At 38.6% G+C, this 25,297-nt stretch overlaps 2 protein-coding genes across 2 annotated transcripts; both read left to right on the forward strand.

Moving 5' to 3' along the window:
* Positions 1 to 3,138: 3,138 nt before the first annotated feature.
* On the forward strand, positions 3,139 to 4,285 carry LOC139850028 (uncharacterized). The gene is made up of 2 exons (XM_071839627.1): positions 3,139 to 3,228; positions 3,714 to 4,285. Exons 1-2 carry the CDS (start codon positions 3,139 to 3,141, stop codon positions 4,098 to 4,100), a joined length of 477 nt encoding a protein of 158 aa, XP_071695728.1. The 3' UTR covers positions 4,101 to 4,285.
* Positions 4,286 to 12,404: 8,119 nt separating this feature from the next.
* LOC139850029 (F-box/FBD/LRR-repeat protein At1g16930-like) lies at positions 12,405 to 15,017 on the forward strand. Its single transcript, XM_071839628.1, has 4 exons — positions 12,405 to 12,963; positions 13,077 to 13,366; positions 14,341 to 14,369; positions 14,927 to 15,017. Exons 1-4 carry the CDS (start codon positions 12,405 to 12,407, stop codon positions 15,015 to 15,017), a joined length of 969 nt encoding a protein of 322 aa, XP_071695729.1.
* The last annotated feature ends 10,280 nt before the right edge of the window (positions 15,018 to 25,297 follow it).

A 25,297-nucleotide genomic window follows, 5' to 3' on the forward strand; every position in this document is an offset into this window, starting at 1 on the left:
CTTGGCCGCCTTCAAGTGATTTATTGTAGGTGCTTCCATGTATCGACTTACTAGTCCAACTCCGTAGAGAATATCTGGCCTCGTGCAGGTTAGGTACCTCAGACTTCCAACTAAACTCTTATATTGTGTTGGGTCCACCAAGTATCCTTCATCATCTTTTGACAATTTGAGATTGCAATCCACCGGTGTGTTCATTGACTTGCAGTCATTCATCTTAAACTTCTTGAACATTCCAAAAGCTTCCGACTTCTCTTTTAGAAAATAGACCCATGTCTTTCGACTAAAATCATCAATGAATAGAAGAAAATATCTATTTTTACCAAAAGACGGTGGGCTTATGGGTCCACACACATCCGTGTGAATAAGTTCTAGAGGTTTCTTCGCTCTACTTGAAGCTTCTGTTGGAAAACTATTTCGGAAGTGCTTTCCTAGGAGGCATCCCTCACATATTTGATCCGGATGATTAATTGGAGGCAAACCCTTCACCATTCCTTTACTTGATAATAATTTTAAGCCTCTAAAATTTAAGTGCCCGTATCTCATGTGCCAAAGCCAAGAATTATCTTTGAAACATGCTTTTAAACATCTTGGAATGTCATGTTGAATATTTAGCATGAACATCCTATTCGTTGACATTGGCACCTTAGCAATCAAACCTCCTTTTTGGTCTCTTAAAGAAAGGGTATGATTTATCATGTGAATATCATAGCCTTTCTCTAAGAGTTGTCCAATACTCAGTATATTCGTCTTCATATTGGGTACATAATACACGTTAGAGATAAATTGATGCCTTTCATTTTTCAAGCGGATGAGAATCTTACCTTTGCCTTTAACCGGGACTTTAGAGGAATTTCCGAAGGTGATATTTCCACTAATTACCTCGTCTAACTCCACAAACATGTTTTTGTCACCGCACATATGGTTGCTTGCACCCGTGTCGAGATACCACAAATTTGATTCTCCGTTATCTTCACCTTTGCATGCTAGTAACAAAGTGTTTTTCATGGCTTCGGTATCTTCTTACACTAAATTTGCTCTTTCTTGCACGTAATTGTTTGACTTCTCGCATTCCGAAGCATAGTGGCCAAATTTATGACAATTATAGCATTTGGTTTGAGAATTGTCATACCTTGGCCTTCTACTTGTGTAGCCTCTCCCGCGACCTCTAGTCGGGTGAAAATTTTGACTTCTTTTTTCATTTCTGTAAGAACTATAACCTCCACGTTTGATATATCCTTGTCCTCGTCCTCGGCCACGTACTTGACCACGACCTCGTTGACTCATTTGATGAGTATTTTCACTGCTCTCTTCCTTGAAAGAGAGTTTTGCTTGTAAAACTTGCTCCAAAGGCTCCTTATTTTTCTTATTGAACCTCTCTTCATGGGCTTGTAGTGAACCCATGAGTTCATCGATAGTCATTGATTCTAGATCTTTAGATTCTTCGATGGCTACGACTATATAGTCGAATTTTGAATCTAATGATCTAAGAATCTTCTCAATGACTCTTACATCACTTAGGGTTTCACCTTTCCTTTTTAATTGATTGACAACCGCCAAGACTCTTGTAAAATAATCAGAAATTGATTCTGAGTCTTTCTTATTTAAGGATTCGAACTCACCTCGTAGTGTTTGTAATCGAACCTTTTTCACCTTTTCAACTCCCTTGTGAGCATTCTCCAAGATCTCCCATGCTTTCTTGGTGGTGGTTACACTTGCAATTTTCTCAAAAGCTCCATCATCTACACTTTGTTGGATGATGGAAAGAGCCTTTTGATCGTTGGTCTTCAATAGTTTTTTCTCCTTGCTGAGAGAACCTTTTTCAGTAGGTTCCTCATAGCCTTCCTCCACAATCTCCCATAGGTCTTGTCCACCTAGGAAGGTCTTCATTTGGATGCTCCATCGATCATAATTATCCTTTGTGAGGCGAGGAAATGTGATGACATTGTTGGCCATCATCTTGTCTAACCAAGCTCTTGATACCAATTTGTTAGAAATAGGAGGTTATGTGTATATTATTTGTGGAAGAGAGGATTGATGATTTAGATGTTTGATTGATCTTGAAGGCTTTGTTTATTACTTGATTTGCTTTGCTTTGCTTGATTACAAATGAAGGGTGAAGCCCTCTATTTATACTACTCAATGGAGTAGTCTAGAACTCTATATCATCTACTAATATCTAGATATTTTCTAAGTATTATCTAGATATTTCCTAAATATTATCTTAGATATTCTACAAGATGTTTCTACTCACTTTCACTACTAGATATTACAAGAAGTTTCTAGATATTGGACTACAATCTTGATCCATATACTTGTATACTTGCAAGCCCATATCCAAAATACATAGTCCAAAATCAAATTTAACTTCCAACAATTCTCTCTTTAATAAATATAGTATAATATTCAACAACTAGAGTCACTACTAGAAAAGTATAAATTGGGGACGACCTTTTTCGGGACGACATAATGTCGTCCCCAAAAATAAGGAAAACGACAAAAAATGGGCCAGCTTTTTCTGAGACGTTTGACCAGTTTTTTGGGGACGACATTTAGGGACGACATGTCGTCCCCAAAGAAATTACCATTTTTCATTTATTTTTTTGGTAAAAAACTGGCTCCAAAAAGCAAAAAAAATCCCGCCAAACTTTTGGGGATAAAAGGTAACTTTGTTTTTCCAATTTCCACAAATCAATTTTGGAAAATTCTCTCCATCTCCAGCCAATTGCTCCAGTGCTAACCTAAAGTAAGCATTCTCCCTCAATTTGCTCCTTTAATCTTGATTTTTTTTTTTTTTCCTTTAATCAGTTATAGTACGTATCTGCACTCACCGTTTACTCACGAGCTCTGTTTTTATTAAATGTGATGTATATCCTGTTTGTGATTAAAAAACTCACCTCAAATTACTCACATACGAGTTTTTGTTTTTATTGTTACAAAAACGACATGAATTTGTACCAACACGTTGTGGATGTGGATAAAAGTTGAAATATTTAAGATGTAAAATGATATTATCTTCATAGTTGAGGTGGAGTTTTAAGAAGTTAGAGCATAATTTCCTTAATGAATAAGTCTAATTGATGCTGATTTTATATTATGCACTGTAATTGTCATAAGTCTAATTGATGCATAATTTCCTTAATGGATCCTCCGAGTCTTATCGAAAACTTCAAGAACAACCACACTTTTAAGAAAGGTGGATGGAGTGGGGATAAAGCTAGGGTGAACCACGTAAGTACTTACATATATATATATATATATATATATATATATATATATATATATATATATATATATATATATATATAAAGTCAAACGAAGTCAACAAAAGTCAATTGGGTTAAAATTGGGTTAAATTTAGTCAATTGGTCAATATGGGTTAAAATTGATTTAAATGAAGTCAATTGGTCAATATAAGTATATGTATATGTATATGTGGGCCAAATGGTCAATATGGGTTAAAATTGGGTTAAATTGAGTCAATTAGTCAATATGGGTCAATATAAGTATATGTATATGTATATACGGGTCAAATGGTCAATATGGGTCAAATGGTCAATTGGGGTCAATGTGGATTAAAATCGTCCCCAATTGAGTCATTTAGTCAATATGGGTCAATATAAGTATATGTATATGTGTATATGGGTCAAATGGTGAATATGGGTTGTCGTATTGTTATATGATAATACTAATAATAATATTTGTTAACTATGTAGGAAAAAATGTTGAAATTAAAAGAAAAATATCCGGAAAGGAGTGATGAAGTCATTATGTTGGAAGTTTTAGGCAAACGTCGCGGGTACCGTCGCGGAGTGGGTAAAACGTTACCCGGATCGGCTAGTACATCATCTTCATCATCAACTTGTCAAACAAGACGACCACCACCACCGGGTTCCGAAAACCCATTGCTAAAGGAAGCGGTATACGATACTTTTGCCTTTAACAATATGGCAATCCCGCCCCAATGGCAATCTTTTTTCCCAACCCCCAATCAAACTCAAGAAACCGAAGGTGAAGACGAAGGTGATGACGATGAAGACATGGAAGAAAGTGGTGCGTCTCAAAGCGAAAGTGATGAAGAAAATGAAGATGAAGCAAGGTAAGTTTGTAAGTTTGTTTGCTATTCGGATTTGGTTTAAGTTTGTAAACTTTGGATAATGTTTTAAGGTTGTAAACTTTGTGTCGGATTGTAATCTTTTAGTATTCGGATTAAGTTTGTAACGGTTGGATAATGTTTCGGACATGTTTTAATTAATGTTGAGCTTGTGTTTGTGAAATATATTGTGTTTTGTGCAACAGGTTTTGATTTGGTTTAAATGTGCCGTTTTTACGGCTGGAAAAGCAGTTTTTAATCGGCCCAAAAACGATAACAGCTTATTGGGGACGACATGTTGTACCCTTTTGTCGTCCCCAATTACATTTTAATATTATTATTATTATTTAGAATGAAAATAGGATATTTTAATATTATTTTTTTAGAGACGACATGTCGTCCCTAAAGAGTCGTCCCAATTAGATTAAAAATATTATAATTATTAATTCGTTGGAAAAATGATTTTTTTAATATTATTTCTTTAGGGACGACATGCCGTCCCTAAAAGTCGTCCCCAAAAAATGGACAAGATTAACAATTGAAAAGTCAAAGTGGGTCCCACCGTCGTCCCTAAAAAAAAATCAGTCATCCCGAAAAACTTTTCGCGACAGAACACTGGGGACGACTTTATGGGGACGACATGTCGTCCCGCAAGATTATTGAGGACGACATGTCGTCCCTAAAAACAAAATTTTGTTGTCCCCAATTGGGGTTTTTCCAGTAGTGAGTGTGTTAAATCTCTTACAATTAGCTTGGAAATTGTTGAGGTATTTTTATGGTTCATTATGGGTAACTTAAGTTCTAAGTTTCTAACATTCTTCTCAACATGAAAAAAATACTCTATTACTGTAGTTCCGTATAAAAAACTGTCACCAAGCACGGAGTTCGTTTTTCGAGTTCAATGGCGCCATATTGTTTCAGAATAGGTTATTAATAACTACGATATAGTTTCATTTGTTATGGGGTAAGACCATAAGTCTCTTGTAACGTTGGTTAAAAACTTGGAGAACAAAATTGAAGAGGAAAGTTTTAACAAGAAAAGAAAGAATTTGGATATCCCAATATTTTGGGAACATTTATTTATTTAGAGAATAGAAATAAACTTATTTATATTTATGATCTCATAATCGATACATTCTCATTCAACATAATAGAGTACACATGGGCTTTATGGATCGGACCCTATTTTAATAATACAAATACATACATTCTAATACTATTTGAAAAACAATTAACAACTTTTTAAATACCGACCAAGCTCAAACTACGCTTGTTTAATTGTTTATGTAGTCAAACCCCGAGTTTTTTTAACTGAGGCTAGTAGTTTTAAAATATATTTAACAAAAGATTGTACTTCAGAAACTATTTGTTATTTGCTGGTTTTACTTTTTTCCCCGTCAAAACATAACTTTACCATTCTTAGAGTGCTCCCAACGCATGCGCCCAGGCTCCGCCCAAGGTTTAGTCTAGGAGGACACTGATGGCACCATTTAGCCCAGCTCTAGTCCAGGGGTCTAGCCCAGCTCTTCCGCCCAGGTTCTTGTCCATTTACAACATATTTGAGGACGGCTGGACGTATATATTGCTTGTACCATGAGCATTAAAGCTTGTAACATCTTTAATTAAATAATTTAAGTGGGTCCCAATTTATCTGAGGAGGTATGTCATTGTTGGGAGTGTTTAGTCCAGGTTTAGTCCTGTGAAGAAAGTGGGATGGAGGTGCTGATGTGGCGCTAAATGATTGGTTAGTCCTGGAAGAAACTCTGTCATGTTTGGGAGCGCTCTTGTATGTTTCACCGAATTTTCATCTTGATTCGAGTGCCCAAAGTGGTCAGGTATCGATTCCACTAGATTCGATTAACCAAACATAACTTTTACAGTTTTTTTCCGTCAAAACCTTAACTTTCCGTCACCACTTATGAATCAATTACGGTGTCCAAAGTGGTAAGGTTTGATTCGAGATAGATTTGATGTTAATTGTTGAAGTTACGATGTTTAAGCACCGGGGAAAAATAGTATTGTTATCAGTGAAAATTCTTCTTTTTATTGTGAAATACCCTAATGTATGCATACCACTTGAAGGGGCTTCAGTGAGAATACCTCCAAATGTAATACGATTTTTATCACGATATAAATCCATTTGCTAAAATTTCATTGGTATTTTGTTTAATTTTGATGTTAGATAGAAGATGAGTAACAATATTAAAGTTTGAGCATGAATAAATTTTATATGAGTTATATTTTATACTGTGAGATGGGGAGAGATGAAGGTCATCATGATTAGAGGCGATAGAGAAGGTGACCCCATTGTTTGAAGGAAAAAGATTTGTTGTTATTGTTAATCAATAAAACCCGTGAGAATTACTTTATTATTGATCGGCTATTTATAAAGCACAAATGCAAACCCTAGAAACCCTACACTCACAAACGGGCCGGGCCTAACCTATACACTCTAACACTCCCCCGCAGTCCGAACGGCGAAATCGCGAAAGTTCGGACCGGATCAAAACAATAAACATTAAATAAAGAAATAAAAAAAACTAACAAATAAACAAAAGTAACAATTTTTTTTCTCTTTGTTTGTTGCACTGAATAGAATGATATTCGCTGGTTTGGTTGCATTGCTTGACTGAGTTTCCTTTTTCGTAGCGCTTTTTTGTGTGTGTTACGCCGTGGCTTGCTTTGCTTAGCCTAAGGATTGAGCAGAACTTGGGCTTAGAACTTTTATCACCGATATAATCTTCTTCAACGCTGCAAAACAAGATTGTTTTTTTTTCTATTCCTCTTTTTTTTCGGGGTTTGGAACCTAGTCAAGCTAGGCGGCTCATCCCCACGCCGATTTATTTATTTATTTATTTATTTTATAGCTAGGAAAGCAAGATGAAAAACATTCATGAAATAATAAAGAGGCGGGGACTTTGCTGTATGCAGGAGAAAAAAAATAAAAGAAATAGGCTAATAATAATAAGAAATAATGAAAACAAAAGAAGAAAGTATATGTTGATCGGCTGTGAACATGTAGATCTGGGAACATTCAAGCGACATCAACTTGTTATTCGACGGCCGTATATTTTTTTTTTGGTAGAGGTTTTAGAAAGGACAAAAATAGAAGATAAAGGATAGAAAGATTTGACGGGGTGGTATAGAGGCAGCGGCTCATGGCGGCCGACTAGGTCTCGGGATCAAGAGCTTAGGTATTCTCTCTTAAAAAAAAAAAAAAAACCCTACATCACACACATCAAAATCACGGCGCAATACTCGATTGGTTCCACCGTCCATTTCATTCATGTGCAAGAGGGTTTTTAATACACCAACTCCAACAATAAAATATCTCGCGAGTCCTTGTTCAAAGAAAGCAAAGAATATCCAATATCTATCTTGAAGGCACGTGTACATCATACAGGCAATCCTTTAAAATTGATTTTATTAGTTGTTTTCATATTGCAATTTCTGGTTTCATATTGCAATTTCTATTATCACTTTCAATAATCTGCTAATTTTGTCATTGAACGACCGAACGACCGATTTCATCAGCAGCTACTGCAACTTTTATTTCATATTTAATCTATTTTTTTATTAGCTATGGTCCACTATGGCAACAGAATTCGGCAACAATCTAGTAGTTCAATGCAGGCTCAACTACTTGATATTATTGAAGCCCAAAATAATATGTTAGCCCAAGATGACTTGGGACATGTACAACAGGCTCAAACCTATCCAACCACCCAACAACGTTCTATTCTTGGGCAACCACCGTTTACTAGTCGGGAAACTCAAACACCACACGCACTGAACACCACTTTAGAGAATCTTGATTCAGCAGCTTGGCACATGGATACTGGTGCGTCGACTCATCTTACATCTTGCATTAATAATCTTAGTACTATTTTTAATAATTGCAAATATCCGTCAGTCGCCGTAGGTAACGGGAACACTATTCCCGTTACCAACACCGGGCATAGCTTGTTACCTAATATTCACAGACCCTTACACTTGCATAATATTCTCGTTACCCCAAATATTGTAAAAAATCTCATTTCTGTTCGTCAATTTACTCGTGATAACATTGTCTCTGTTGAGTTTGATCCTTTTGGATTTTATGTGAAGGATTATTTGACGCATCGCCTTCTTCTTCGATGTGACCCCACCGGGGATCTCTACCCTGTCACTTCACCATCTCCTAAGCTTGCTCTCACTATTAGTCCAGTTACCTGGCATCAACGTCTTGGTCATCCAGGGCATGATGTTTTTCGCAAACTTCTTTCCAATAAAGATATTATCTGTAATAAAACTATGTCCCCCGCTTTGTGTCATGCGTGTCAACTTGGCAAACATGTTCGTCTTCCTTTTTCTGTTTCTAGCACTAATGTTACCGCGCCTTTTGATATTATTCATTCTGATTTATGGACTTCTCCCGTTTCTAGCATTAGTGGTTTAAAATATTATATTATTTTCCTTGATCATTATACGCATTATGTATGGGTGTTTTCGTTACGAAATAAATCTGAAGCACTACCTAAATTTATTCAATTCCGCACCTTTGTACAAACTCAATTTAAGCAAGAGATAAAAGCATTCCAATGTGACAACGGCGGTGAATTCGATAACACCGCCTTCCATCAACTCCTACAAACCCACGGCATTCAATTCCGATTCTCTTGTCCTCATACTTCTCAACAAAACGGAAAGTCTGAACGCATGCTCCGCACCATCAATAACCTCATCCGCACTCTTCTCTTTCAAGCTCATCTTCCGCCAATCTATTGGGTGGAAGCTCTCCACATGGCCGCTCATCTTCTTAATATTCTCCCCTCTTCCGCCATTAATCATGAAATACCACACACCCGTCTCTACCATCAAAAACCCATGTACACTAATCTCTGCGTCTTTGGATGCCTTTGCTATCCTCACCTTAACACCACAAATAAACTCGTGCCTCGATCCACTCCCTGCATCTTTCTCGGCTATCCATCAAACCATCGGGGCTACCGTTGCCTAGACTTAACCACAAATAAAATCATTCTGTCTCGCCATGTCACCTTCGACGAGACATCTTTCCCTTTCGGCTCAATGACACCGACTCAGCCTCCCTCTTACGACTTTCTTGATCCTCCTCCGAATCTCTTCTCCCGCTCCTTCCATATCTCTGACTCCCCTCCTACTTCGGAGACACAGCTTCCTCCCAATGAGGCTACTGATAATACGCAGCCCACTACTACCTCTCTTCCGGTGACACAACCATCTCCAAATGAGGCTACTGATAATACGCAGCCCACTACTACCTCTCTTACGGAGACACAGCCTCCTCCCACTGAGGCTACCACCTCTACTACCTCTCAGTCTACTCACCCTATGATTACCCGTGCTCGCCTTGGTACGACCAAACCTGTCCAACGACTTAACCTCCACACATCTGTTATATCTCCTATTCCCCGTTCTTACCCTGACGCACTCAATATCCCCAACTGGAAACAAGCTATGACTGAAGAATATAATGCTTTAATTAACAATAGTACTTGGAAACTTGTGCCTCGCCCATCGAACACGAACATAGTTCGCTCCATGTGGTTATTTAAGCATAAGTTTAATGCAGATGGTAACTTAAGCAGGTATAAGGCGCGACTTGTTGCTAATGGTCGCATTCAGCAGATTGGTGTTGATTGTGATGAGACATTCAGTCCGGTGGTCAAACCGGAAACTATACGCACTATTCTTAGCTTAGCGATTTCTCGACAGTGGCCTGTTCATCAGCTAGATGTCAAGAACGCATTTCTTCATGGTCATCTGTCTGAGACGGTCTACATGCATCAGCCTCCGGGATTTCGAGATCCTAGATATCCCGACCATGTCTGCTTACTGCAGAAATCTTTATATGGCCTCAAACAGGCCCCACGCGCATGGTTTCAGCGCTTTGCAGGATATGCTCAGCGCCTTGGATTTCACCACAGCCGATGTGACACTTCTTTATTTATTTATCGACAGGGATCCGACATTGCTTACCTCCTCTTGTATGTGGATGACATTGTGTTGACAGCATCTTCCACTAGCTTGCTTCAGCGGATTATTCAGTCTTTACATAAGGAATTTGCCATGACTGACTTGGGACCCTTGAATTATTTTCTTGGCATCTCAGCATCGCGTAATGCCACTGGTATATTCTTGTCTCAGAAGCAGTATGCCATCGAGATTCTTGAGCGAGCCGGTATGACTTCATGTCAACCGTGCAGGACCCCTGTTGAGCCAGGTGCCAAGCTCACTGCCCACGGTCCTTCTGTGCAGGACCCGACTTTATATCGTAGCCTTGCAGGTGCATTACAGTATCTCACCTTCACTCGTCCAGACATCTCCTATGCAGTTCAGCAGATTTGTCTTTTCATGCACGACCCTCGGGAGCAACACTTACATGCTCTCAAGCGGATTGTTCGTTATGTTCAGGGGACTGTTGATATGGGATTACAGTTATATGCATCATCCCCTACCACTTTGGTTGCTTACTCTGACGCTGACTGGGCCGGTTGTCCTACCACCAGACGCTCCACTTCTGGGTATTGTGTCTTCCTTGGCAACAATCTACTCTCTTGGTCTTCGAAGCGGCAACTTACTCCTTCTCGCTCCAGTGCTGAGGCAGAATATCGAGGAGTTGCCAATGCTGTTGCCGAGACATGTTGGATACGTAATCTTCTTCGTGAGCTTCACTGCCCTCTCACCTCTGCTACATTAGTTTACTGTGATAATGTTAGCTCTGTCTACCTTGCATCTAATCCGGTACAACATCAGCGGACCAAGCATATTGAGATAGACATTCATTTTGTTAGAGATTTAGTTGCTCAAGGACAAGTTCGGGTTCTTCATGTTCCGTCAAGATATCAGTTTGCAGACATCTTCACCAAAGGCCTTCCATATGCACTGTTTGATGACTTTCGATCCAGTTTGAGCATCCGCCGCACTCCCGCTCAAACTGCGGGAGGATGTTAGTAGACATTATTGGCCCACATTTATGTAATCCATATATTGTATCTATTGGGCTAAGCCCTTTTGTCTTAGCTAGGGTTTTACTCTATATATTGATGTATGTTCGTATGAGATGATCAAGCAATAAAACAATACATTTCAATTAAGTTTAACAGTTATAAATGTAAAAAAATTATGTTTTGTAAAATAGTGTTAAAAATACTATCATCTGTTAAATACTTATTAAAATTACTATTGTCCTTTGAAAAGCTCGTCAAACCCCTTCTTATGTTTACGTGGGAACCATTGGTGATGAATTGCTGCCACCAAGTGTAACCACAAGCTAACAGACTTCCATTGAATCGTTATCTCTGCCTTACAGGTTAGGGTTATAAAATTTTAGTCCACGATTTATATTCTGAGCGATTTTTATAATTTTTATTTTGACTTTGTTAAGGATTTTGCTTATGGGCGGTCTTACTGTTTTACTTTGTTGTAGATATTAATTAATATTAATATCAAATCAAAGAGCCTTGACTGTTACGATAACTATTTATGAAATTGAAACTTGCTTTTTGGATAAAAAAAAAACAATATATACTGTTGTTAGGTTATTTGTTGGGATTATCTGAGTTAACCAAAAAATTTGAAAAAAAGCTATTATCGGTGTTGCTCTTATTTACACTGATGCGGTGGCGATTGGTACACTACTAGTTTAGTGACCCGTGAATTCACGTGTTGTGAAATTATACTGGGATGTGACTAATATTTGATGGCGTGCAAATCACAACCTGGATCGAAAAAAAAAACCTGTATGCATGTCCATATAGTAAAGAATGGAAGTTGCGTAGTGATAATGTCATATTCATCAGCCGATATAAAAAGCAAGAGAATATTACTTTTTTCTTTGATATACTTAAAGTAAAACTTATTTTATACACGAAAATATTGTCATATGTATATGTATGTTGTTATTCAAGTACAAATTCACATATAATTTTTAAGCATGTTTTTATTGTTGTATTTATATATATGTTTTTTTTTTTTTTTTTCTCCAATGCAAGAATATATTAAACTTCAAAACAACTTACAATACAAGGGCAGGAAAAACCAAACCCAAAAAACACAAGCAGCAAATCACTACATACAAGCCAAACAAACAAAAAGAAAGACACCCAAATACAGCCCAACTAGGAAAACAAACCACTCAAAAGATCATACAAGCATATACAGCCCAACTGGGGACGTGTATATATATGTTTGTTGCTATAGAAACAACCGAAAGATTCTAAAATTTGTTTCAAGAGATGATATCTAATATATGTACGATGAATACATGTATTTAGGTAAATTGGGAGAAAAAATGGATTCTAGCCGTAAACAAAAGATATTGAAAATTGAAATTGATAGACTGAGCAACTTACCAGAAGAGCTAATTCACAAAATTCTCTCACTTATGAGCACGAAACATGTTGTCCAAACAAGTGCTTTATCATCTAGATGGAAATATACCTGGACTTCAATGCCTTATCTCGATTTTTCAAGTAATGATTTTGCTGAGTTGCTCATATTCTCCAAATTTGTTACCCACGTTCTGTCTGGCCGCAATAATGAGGTAGAAGTGTCTTCTCTCAAACTCAAATTTCGTATAAATGAAAGTCAAGTATTTGTGAAAAGAGTCCTGGACTATGCAGTCTCTCATAATGTCCAACAAATGACTGTTACATGTTTCGTGGAGAAAGATACTGAATTTCCTCTTTCATTACTTAGTGTCCTGTCCGTTAAACATCTTAGTTTGACAACGGAATATTCTGGGAGGGGACGTGATATTAAGTTTTACATGAAACTGACGTCAACTTGGGAACTCTTGGCCTTAACAACATTGCATCTCAATTATGTCACTTTTTGTGATGACAATACTAGTATTTTCTCCAAGTGTGCAAATCTGAAGAATCTCACAATAAAGCATTGTAAATAAAGAGTCCAAATGGTTTAATCATTTGTCATCCTCAACTATCTAATCTCACACTTGAAGATGGACATCGGAGTGTGAAAGTTGTCAATGTAGTTGCACCTCAACTAGAGAATCTCACTATAATGAATTGTCATGAGAATCGCCAGCATCTGGTTTCCGCACCAAACCTTACATCCTTGGTCTATAAAGGTTTTGATCCTTTGCATCTTAATACAGACGATTTCCATTTATTGGAGAAGGCGGATCTTTGTATTTCTCCTATGTGGTGTTCAGATCCTCATGAAATTGTGTGTCTGCTTGTACAGCTTCATAGTGTCAAATCTCTTACACTTAACTTGGAAATTGTTGAGGTATGCCGTACCATCCACGAGGTTTATCATGTGCATCTTATAATTCTTTAAAATCATACTTGGCAAATGGGTCAGGTTGGGTCGGTTTGGTTTACGAGTCAAAACGATTTGGGGTTGAATGTGTCATGGTTCAAACGGTTCAATCTCGTAAATGGGTCCGAATAGGTCAGGTTGGGTGGGGTTGGGTAACGGATCAAAACAGGTCATGGGTTAATTGGGTCATATATTTTTTTTCAGTGTTTCAGTTTCTTGTTTCTATTTGAATGATATAACCATGAATGTTTTCGTGAATGTTTGACGGATGAAACTTATCATGATCTTTATGCTCGACCTATTTGACCAATTAGCAAGCCCCATTAGAACTATCCTTATTTATTGAACTTTAGGAGTTGATTCTCATTGGGCCTCTTCCTTTATATTTTGTATATGACTCAATAGGTTGGAGGGAACCCATTGGACTCTTTTTTAAACGGTTTGGTTTTAGATTGTCGGACTTTTTTTTTTCAAGACCAAATTGACCTTTTTGACCCAAATTTTGGATACAATACGATATATGATATTTAGAACAAAGTTAGGAAAGAGGCGTATTAAAGTCGCTTATATGGGCCTAGACTGTTTCCATTTGACTGTGCCACTTACATCGATCTCCTAGATATGTGCTTTCTTATATCAAGTACTGAGTAATTGTAATTTCATATAAAGTTGATCAGTTTATAAAACAATACAAGCTCAATTGTTTGCGAAATAAATACATAATTATGAAGATTGCACTTGTTTTAAATATGTGATCTTCTCATATAATATATTCTGCAGTTTCTGTCATGCACGCTAAAATCACTTCAACCTTCTCCATTTGTGAATTTAATTAAAGAATTTGTTGATTTATTATCCGTCTAAAGTTGAAAAGTGGGGGTTTCCAAGAGCAAAAGTGACTGCCACTAAAGTTAAAAAAATTTTGCTTGATGGTTGTTCAGGGGTCAACATTACAATGGTTTCACGTGAGGTATATACACCATGAACTATATTTCTATTTTCTATGGATCATACTTAATTATTATGATATATTTTGAAGACTTTTATGGCAATTGTTAGTAATGTGTTTATAGAGCCTTTTTCGTATGGTATGTAATCATGAACAGGTCACTATTCTGAATGAGTAATCTTTTTATTTCCTATTATTGTTTTGTGTTATGTATAAATATCTAAGTAAATGGCCAACCCTAATTTAGTTTGGGCCGGTTTAGGGTTTTATTTAGACTAGGGTTTATTTTAATCCTTGTCTATAAATAGTCTCTCAATTGTATGTACTTTGCATCACCTCCAAATTAATAATAATACTCTCTAGTTTCAAAGTGGATGTAGGTTTCACCTAGAAACCGAACCACTATAATTCTCGTGTCGTGTTCTTTTTTTCTGTGTTTTATTCGGCTAGTGTGTCTTACTCTGATCAAGTGCAGGTTCAAGCCTTAACAACTGGTATCAGAGCTTAGGTTTTAACCCTAGCCGATTGCATCAGGTCTGCTGCTATTACAGACCACGTATGCTGCTCACCTGTTTCAGATCAGGCTGCTGCTGCTGCACAGATCCGGCTGCTGCTATTACGGATCAAGCTGCTCCTGTTGTTACGATCAAGATCAACCCTAGCCGTTAATTATAGCAGCCCTTTGCAGCTGATCCAGACCTGCTGCTGTTTTTTTTTTTCAAAGGTTCTAACAGCTGTTGCTCAGGAACCCTAGCTGATTACAGCTGTTTGCACGTCAAACCCTAGCCGTCACCAACAGCTGCTGCTGTTACGATTAAGCCTATGCAGCTGATCACTGCTGCTGCCATTTTTCTGATCATCACAGCTGCTAATATTTCACAGGTGTGTTTTGCTGCTGTCCATCAGATCTTATAAAGCTTTTACAATGGCAGAAGAAAGAAGAATCAAAATCGACAAGTTTGACGGGCAAGATTTTGGGTGGTGGAAGATGCAGGTTGAAGATTTGTTATGTCAGAAGGATCCGATCGATGCCTTGAATGAGAATAAACCAGAAGGAATGAAAGACGATGAGTGGAAAACACTTGACAGGAAAGCCCTAGCAGTTGTCAGACTCACGTTGACAAAAAGTGTTGCCTTTAACATTGTGAACGAAACCACGACACATGGTTTGATGAAGACCTTAGCAAATATGTATGAGAAGCCGTCTGCTTCTAACAAGGTGTTTTTGATCAGACAGTTGGTAAACACCAGGTTGAAAGAAGGTGCTTTAGTAACAAACCATGTTAATAACTTCAACAATATTATCTCTCGGTTACTGTCAGTTGATATCAAGTTCGATGACGAAGTCAAAGCTCTTCTATTATTATCTTCATTACCTGAAAGCTGGTCAGGTTCAGTCACAGCTATCAGTGGATCCACAGAGTCCTCAAAGCTAAAGTTTGAGAGCATTCGTGATTTTATTCTTGGAGAAGATATAAGAAGAACGAGTTCAGGAGAACCATCAGGAAACTTGTTGAGCACAGAAGAGAGGGGTAGGAGAAAAGGCAGAAATAACACCACCAGGGGCAGGTCAAAGTCAAGAAGGAGGAGTGTGTCGAGAACGAGGAATGATATTAAATGTTGGAATTGTCAGGAGACTGGGCACTTCAGAAACTAGTGCACTAAGCCAGTAACATCATCAAAGCCAAAGGAAGTTAATGTTGCAGTTGCAACAGATGATTATGATAACGTCCTTGTTTGCTGCATTGAGAATACAATTGATGCATGGGTTATGGATTCAGGAGCATCGTTTCATGCTACCCCAAGTCCACATTTGATGAAGAATCTACGAACAGGTAACCTTGGTAAAGTTCGTTTGGCTAATGATCATTGTCTTGACATTACAGGGATTGGAGACTTAGAGCTGAAGACCTCTTTGGGCACTAATTGGACCTTGGAAAATGTCCGAGTTATTCCTGGCCTAAAGAAGAAACTAATCTCTGTTGGACAGCTTGATGATCAAGGATATAGTGTGCTATTTGGTGAAGGTCAGTGGAAAGTAATAAAGGGGAACTTAGTAATAGCCAAGGGTAAGAAGAGAGGCACTCTTTATATGGTAGAAGTTCCAGCTAATGAAGTAAATACAGTTTCCAATGATCGTAGCTTATGGCACCAACGTTTAGGTCACATGAGTGACAAAGGAATGAAAATGCTAGTGTCTAATGGTAAAATTCTTGGTCTAAAGAGAGTTGAATCGGACTTTTGCGAGTCATGTGTTTTTTGGAAAGAAGAAGAAGGTCACCTTTGCAAAAGCAGGCAGAACATTAAAGGCTCAGAAGTTGGAGCTAATACACACGGATGTGTTCAGGCCTACTCCTGTTTCTTCATTGGGAGGAGCACGTTATTATGTTACTTTCATTGACGATTCAACACGCAAGGTATGGGTTTACTTTCTTAAAAATAAATCTGATGTATTTGAAGCTTTTAAGAAATGGAAATCTGCTGTTGAATTATCTTGTGATTTGAAGGTAAAATGCTTGAAGTCGGATAATGGAGGAGAATACATCAGCACCGAATTCATTAACTATTGTGCTGATCATGGCATTCGGATGATCAAGACGGTTCCAGGTACTCCACAACAAAACGGAGTTGCAGAAAGAATGAATCGTACTTTAAATGAGAGAGCACATAGCATGAGACTTAATTGTGGGCTACCAAAGACTCTATGGGCTGATGCAGTAAGCACTGCCGCTTATTTGATCAACCGTTCTCCATCAGCTCCGCTTGATTTCAAAATACCCAAAAAAGAATGGAGAGGTAAAGCAATTAGTTATGAGCATCTAAAAATCTTTGGGTGCAGTGCATATGATATTAATAAAGATGGTGACAAACTCGATGCAAAAGTAAAGAAGTACGTGTTCATTGGTTATGGGGGAGATGACTTGGGTTACAGGTTATGGGATAACAAGGGAAAACATGTTATCAGAAGTAAACATGCCACCTTCAATGAAGCAGAATTGTACAAGGATTTCAACCTAACACCAAAAGGAAAAGAATCAGTTGAATTTGAGGTTAACACAGAGACAACTAGAGAAGATGAAAGAGAAACTCCAGAGTATGAAACTGAAGTTTCAGTGGGAGTTCCTAACAGTGAAAGCTCAGAGTCTGATCACGAGCAGACTTCAGATAGTGGGAGCTCAGATTCTGATGATGAACAGCCCCCACAGCCCCCACCACAACCTGACCAGTCAAATTGGATCAGGAGATCTACACGAGTCACAAGACAGCCAGAGAGGTTTAGTCCAACAGTTAACTATCTTTTTTTGACATAAAATGGGGAACCAGAAAGTTATTCTGAGGCAATGAAGGTGAAAGATTCGTTCCAGTGGGAGCAGGCTATGAAAAGCTAGATGGAATCTTTATTGAAAAATCAAACTTGGAAGTTGACCAAGTTACCACCAGGAAAAAGGGTCTTACAGAATAAATGGGTTTTCAGAGTCAAAGATGAAGGGGATGGTTCTAAACGATACAAAGCAAGATTAGTTGTCAAAGGATTTCAACAAAAGAAAGGAGTTGACTATGCTGAAATCTTTTCTCCAGTAGTGAAGATGACGACTATCAGATTGGTTCTAAGTATGGTGGCAACCGAGAAGTTACACTTAGAATAGTTGGACGTTAAAACAGCCTTTCTGCATGGCGACATTGAAGAAGACATTTATATGTCTCAACCATAGGGGTTTTGTGTCAAAGGAAAGGAGAGTCTTGTGTGTAATCTAAAGAGAAGCTTGTATGGTTGGAAATAAGCTCCCAGACAGTGGTACTTGAAATTTGATAATTTCATGAACAAGACAGGATTCGTGAGAAGTTCTACAGATCATTGCTGTTATTTGAAGAAGTTCAAGAGCTCCTATATTATATTGCTTCTTTATGTCGATGATATGTTAATTGCAGGTTCTGATATGGTTGAAATACGCAATTTGAAGAAGCAATTATCTAGAGAATTTGAAATGAAGGATCTCGGGCCAGCTAAGCAGATTCTAGGTATGAGTATATGCAGGAATAAAGATGGGTCGGTTTTTTTATCTCAAGAAAAGTATATTCGCAAGGTTCTTGAAAAGTTCAGAATGAATGGCGAGTCTACAAAGCCAAGAAACACACCGTTGGGAAGTCATCTAAAGCTTTATAAACATCAGTCTCCTAAAACTGAAGTAGAAAAAGCGGAAATGGCTAAGGTTCCTTATGCATCCGCAGTAGGTAGCCTAATGTACGCTATGGTGTGTACAAGACCTGATATAGCACATGCAGTTGGGATGGTTAGTCGCTTTATGTCAGCTCCGGGGAAAGAACATTGGGAAGCAGTGAAGTGGATACTGCGGTATTTAAAGGGTACTCCCAAAGTTGGGTTATGTTTCAAGGGCAGGGATACTACTCTCAGGGGTTATTCTGATGCAGATCTGGGTAGATGCAATAATACCTTCAAGAGCACCACCGGGTATGTATTCACTATAGGAGGAACAGTAGTGAGTTGGATGTCTAGGCTTCAAAAGAGTGTGGCTCTATCTACTACTGAAGCAGAATACATGGCCTTGAATGAAGCCAGTAAAGAACTAGTGTGGTTGAAGACATTCACGAAAGAACTGGGCAGCAAACAGATAGAATATGTCTTATATTGTGATAATGAGAGCGCAATCAAATTAGCGAAGAATCCAGTCTATCATGCTAAGACGAAGCACATTGGCATGAAGTATCACTTTATCAGAGAACGGATAAGCAATGGAACATTTAATCTGGAGAGCATTCCAGGTTCAAAGAATCCAGCAGATATGTTCACCAAACCAGTAACGCTGGATAAGTTGAAGCTGTGCATAGCTTCAACTGGCCTTCAGGAACATTGAAGAGAAGGCAGGAACTAGAGAGAGAAGAGACGAGCAAAGACTTGCAGAGCAGAAGTACAGAGTGCAGATCGATGGTACTCGAAGCCTCCAAGTGGGAGATTGTTAAAGGTGTAGGCTTCGTATTGCTTAGCTGTCAAGCTAAGTAAATGGCCAGCTGTTTTCTTGGTGACTAAGTTAGGGAATGGCCAACCCTAATTTAGTTTGGGCCGGTTTAGGGTTTTATTTAGACTAGGGTTTATTTTAATCCTTGTCTATAAGTAGTCTTTCAATTGTATAGTCTCTCAATTGTATGTACTTTGCATCACCTCCAAATTAATAATAATACTCTCTAGTTCCAAAGTGGATGTAGGTTTCACCTAGAAACCGAACCACTATAATTCTCGTGTCGTGTTCTTTTTTTTTTCTGTGTTTTATTCGGCTAGTGTGTGTTACTCTGATCAAGTGCAGGTTCAAGCCTTAACAGAAATGCCCCGAAAGCACATAAGGTTACCTTAAAAGCAGTCCTTTTTATCCCATCCGTAAAGCCTGATTTCAATCGTAAAGCCTGATCTTTAAGCATTCGTCAAAGCAGTCCTTTTTATCTAATGGATGTGTGATTGGCTCTTGAATTTGTTATACGTGACAAATTCAACTTTTTGGTTGGATCAATCCATGTGTTGGAGCCTATGCTTCAAATTCTAGCATGTGTGAATGTTTGTGCTTTTGTGAAAAGTAAACGATCACTGCCACATACGTTGTAGGAATTTTAAATTATTATATGTATTTGCCCTATGACCTTAATTCTTTTGCAGGAGGCTGCAGCGAGAAGGAATGCCACACGTGCAAAGAAACCTTATAACCGACTTAAGGGTGTTTCTAGAAGAAGAGAAAGCTAATTCAGACTAAGATTCACCCATACTTTTCTAGTCTGGTCGCGAGCTCTTGATTTTTTTATGCTATTCAAGTGATAACTATACTCAGATTGCCAACTTCTGGTGCTATATTGTCTTTTTATGTTTTTATCTCATGTCAAGTTATTCGTTGCCATATTAATGCAATAGTCACTAACCCCATGCTGTATAATTTTGCGGAACCTATTTAGGGATATTCTACGACGCCACCATAAAAAGTTTCATTGGCTAACCTTGGTTTTTTAGATTAGTTAATTGATTTTAGATCTAGTATATTGAAATAATTTACTTGTGTTGCACATAATGGCCCACAATATATATCTATGTTGGGTGTCGCCGTGTCGGAAACGCTGTTTTTTGACATGCACATAAATAACTAATCAAGTGTTTCAAACTAGCAATAAAACGAACTAAATAGCCTTGGCTCCAAACCGACTAACCATTAGAAAACACACCCACCCAACGCAAACAAACGGGACCTAATCAAACAACAAAACCTCCATCTCAAACTAAGAGACAACACCAACGACCAAGTAGGCATTGCCCGAACGGTGACCCGGTTAATATGGATATTTGGTGGAATTCGACGTCGTTCGATTCTCAAAAGGGGGTTTTATTCAATGCGGTTTTCCTCCGACACGTGCCCCGATATGATCGGGTGGGTGGTACCCTAATGCGGGTTCCGTCAGTGACTCCTAACCTAATGTTCAAAAAAAGACAACACCAACGAACCAAAACAAAGGACACAACAAAAGACAACCACTAAACAAACTAAACAAGTCAAATGCCGACGACGTATAAAGGATCTGAGCGCGTTGTGTTGGGATATTAGGACCCAAACAACGCAAGTAATTCTACAAGACTACTAGCCGAGTAGTGATTCTATCAAGATCACTCAAACCCACTTAATGAACGAAAGATAATAAATGCGTAAATGTAAGAACGACACAAGATATAACGTGGTTATATGCAATCGGTGTGATTGCTTTAGTCCACGGACCAACTAGAGAGTGTTTATTACTGAGAATCTGTATTTTGGTATGTTACAATTGCATACAATGAGTTCTATATATAGGAGAAAACAAGAACACCATGACAACTAGCTAGGAATCTTCATCATGACAAGTAATCATCTTGTTTACCAACTAGCCATGCTTTCCACCTTGTAATGGCATGATCACAACCCTAATTTTAGGTGTAAAGTGATTAACTTTGCACCTAAAGTGAAAGGAGGCCAAAGCATGCTCGGATGTAAAGGTTGCAACTTGCCAACTTGCTGCCAGACACCAGATGCGCCGCATCTGATGTGTGATGCGCCGCATCACTTGCTTTTCACGTTCCAGATTCATGTACCAACACTCGATGCGCCGCATCGAGATGGTGATGCGCCGCATCTGACCCCTGAATGTCTTGGAACAGTTTTTTTTTCTCGTTTTGTATAAATGTCTCCATAATCTAACAAATCTCCCACTTGGAGACTTTGAACAAAACTCCAATCATATCAATGAATTAACCAAGAACATTAAACCACCTTCGATTACCGCCAAATACCATTTGGGACACGCACGCTCAACACATTCTTCGGATGAGTAGACTTTCGATAAAAGGTCTTCAATATTACTTGTTAAACTTCTAACACCATTCACATCTCTAGCTGGGGTCTTCTCTCATCAATTCATGAGAAGACCAATTGAGGTAATGCAAAACCTCAATTTCTCCGTCGTAACCACCTTAGTAAACATATCGGCAGGATTCTTCTTACCAAGGATTTTCTCCAAGAATAAAGTGTCATCATTTATATGTTGTCGAATAAAATGATACCTTATCTTGATGTGTTTCGTTCGACTATGAAATACCAGATTCTTCCCAAGATGAACCGCACTTTGATTATCACAATACAAGACGCAATAGTCTTGTCTTTTACCCAACTCACCTAAGAAGTTCTTCAACCACACTAGCTCTTTAGAAGCTTCTGCAATAGCCATGTATTCGGCTTCGGTGGTTGACAAAGCAACACTCTTTTGCAATCGAGATAACCAACTAATCGCCGTCTTCCCCATTGTGAAAACATAACCCGTAGTGCTTTTCCCCGAATCATCACATCCACCCAAATTAGCATCCGCATAACCTCTAAGTATGAGATTGTTTTTGGAGAAACACAATCCCATATTAGAAGTACCTTTCAAATAACGAAGCAACCATTTGACCGCTTCTCAATGCTCTTTCCCCGGATTAGACATATAACGACTTACAACTCCCACTGCTTGAGCAATATCGGGTCTTGTACAAACCATGGCATACATAATGCTACCCACGGCCGATGCATATGGAACCTTTTCCATATCCTTCTTGTCTCTTTCCATCTTTGGTGATTGACTTTTCGATAGTTTTAAGGTGCTTCCCAAAGGCATAGAACGAGCCTTTGAATCTTCCATGTTGAACCTCTCTACTACTTTCTCAATATATTTGGATTGAGACAAGTATAGAGTACCCTTCACACGATCACGCACAATACTCATGCCAAGTATTTGCCTAGCACCGCCAAGATCTTTCATCTAGAATTCTCGGGAAAGTAATCCCTTCAACTTGTTAATTTCGGACATGTTTGAACCTGCAAGTAACATGTCATCAACATATAACAATAAGATTATATATGAAGACTTGAATTTCTTCAAGTAGCAACAGTGATCCGCTTCACATCTTAAGAAACCAATCTTCTTCATAAAATCATCAAACTTCAAGTACCATTGCCGAGGTGCTTGCTTCAATCCATACAAACTTTTCTTTAGCTTACAAACCCACTTCTCTTTACCCTTTACCTCAAAGCCCTCGGGTTGCCTCATGTAGATCTCTTCAACAAGATCACCATGCAAGAATGCAGTCTTCACATCTAGTTGCTCTAGATGTAAGTCTTCGGATGCAACCATAGAAAGTACCAAACGGATAGTAGTCATTTTAACTACCGGTGAAAATATCTCTTTGTAGTCAACCCCTTCCTTTTGTTAAAAGCCTTTGACTACCAAACAAGCCTTGTACCTTTTCTTGCCATCCATCTCATTCTTGATTCTATATACCCATTTGCTTTGCAATGCCCTTTTATCATGAGGTAACTTCACTAGTGACCAAGTCTTGTTCTTCTCAAGTGATCCCATCTCTTCTTTCATGGCAAGTTCCCATTGTATGGATTCTTTTGTTTTTCTTGCCTCAAAGTAACTTTCGGGTTCACCATTCTCGGTATAGAGCAAGTAGTTTGCTGATGGAGAATACCTAGGATTAGGTTTGGGCACTTTAGTCGAGCGTCTTAGTGTAGGATTAACCGAAATGGTTGGACCGGTTTCATTTGTAACCTCCTCATCACTAGAACTCGCACTATGTTCGGAATCATCACCGCTTTCCGAATCATCCCCATCATTAGCATTTCCCGACACCTCACCGTCATTCGGCAATTCATTGTTTCCCAAACTCCCACTAGAACCTGCAAGATCATCAATAGAAACATCGTCAAAAGTAACTTGACTCGGTTTAGGACTCCCCGTTTCCAGTTTTCCATAGACCGAATCTTCATCAAAAGTAACATCTCGCGAATGAATTACTTTTCTAGCTTCGTTGTCCCAACAACGATAGCCCATTTCATCCGACCCGTAGCCTATGAAAATACACTTCTTTGACTTAGCTTCAAGCTTGTCTTTATCCGCATCTTTGGTCTTCACATATGCATTACACCCAAAGATCCTAAGGTGACCATAACTCACCTTATTGCCTTGCCATTCTTCCTCGAGAATTCGGAAACCCAACGGTGTTGAGGGTCCCCTATTTATCAAATAAGCCGCCGTGTTAACCGCATCCGCCCAAAACATTTTAGGCAAACTGGCATGTAGTCTCATACTCTTAGCCCTTTCATTTAACGTACGATTCATACGTTCGGCGACCCCATTGTGTTGCGGTGTCTCCGGTACCGTTTTCAACATTCTAATACCGAGCTTTGCACAATGGTCTTTAAACTCAAGACTACCATATTCTCCTCCATTATTCGACTTTAAGCACTTAACCTTCAAGTTAGTCTCATTTTCTACCATAGCTTTCCACTTCACAAAAGTATTAAATACATCGGATTTAGCTTTAAGAAAATAAACCCATACCTTTCGAGTGGAGTCGTCAATGAAGGTGACATAATAATGAGAACCTCCATGTGATTCTACATTAGTTGGACCAAACACATCCATATGAACGAGCTCCAATTTCTCCAACTTAGGTGCATTCCCTGATTTCCCAAAAGTCACCTTCTTTTGCTTCCCATAAACACATGGTTCGCAAAACCCAAGTTCTACCTTCTTCAAATCCGGAATTCTCCCACTTGAAACAAGCATCTTCATACCCTTCTCACTCATATGCCCGAGTCTTCGGTGCCATAGAGTTGATTCGGACTCAACATTAACCGTAGCAACCACCGTGTCTTCATCAAACACTTCAACCATATAAAGTGTTCCCCTTTTATGTCCACGAGCCACAATACTACTACCCTTAACCACCTTCCATTGGCGGTTTTCAAAAGTAACCGCGTTACCTTCATCATCTAATTGACCAACCGAAATAAGTTTTCTTTTCAATTTAGGAATGTACCTTACGTTCTTCAAAGTCCAATTAGAACCAAGAGTAGTCTTCAAAACAACATCTCCAATGCCCTCTATGTTGAGTTGCTTGTTGTCCGCCAATCTCACCTTGCCTTGATATGAACGAAAATTCTTCATCATGCTTTTGATATGAGTAGCATGAAACGAAGCTCCTGAATCCAAGATCCAAGACTCCATAGAATTTTCAACACTACACAAAAGTGCATCATCACTTTCCCCTTCGGCCAAGTTTACACCTTTCGTGGAACCATTTTTGCAATTCCTTTGAAAGTGCCCTTTTTGATTGCAACCCCAACAAGTAACTTCACTTCTATCTTTCGATGGATGCCTCTTCTTAGACTTCTTCCTACCCTTCTTCTCACCGCGTTCTAATTTTCTACCACGGTTGTCGGTACTTAACAAAGAACCGGATGTCGATTCTCCCGAGTTTCTTCTACGAGTATCTTCACCAAGAATCAAATCCCTTATAGCTTCAAACGCTAGCTTAGTAGTTCCCGTAGAGCTACTAACCGCGGTAACCGTACCCGACCAACTTTCCGGTAATGATGAAAGCA

The sequence above is a fragment of the Rutidosis leptorrhynchoides genome, chromosome 5 (assembly GCF_046630445.1).
Source record: "Rutidosis leptorrhynchoides isolate AG116_Rl617_1_P2 chromosome 5, CSIRO_AGI_Rlap_v1, whole genome shotgun sequence".
NCBI lineage: Eukaryota > Viridiplantae > Streptophyta > Magnoliopsida > Asterales > Asteraceae > Rutidosis > Rutidosis leptorrhynchoides.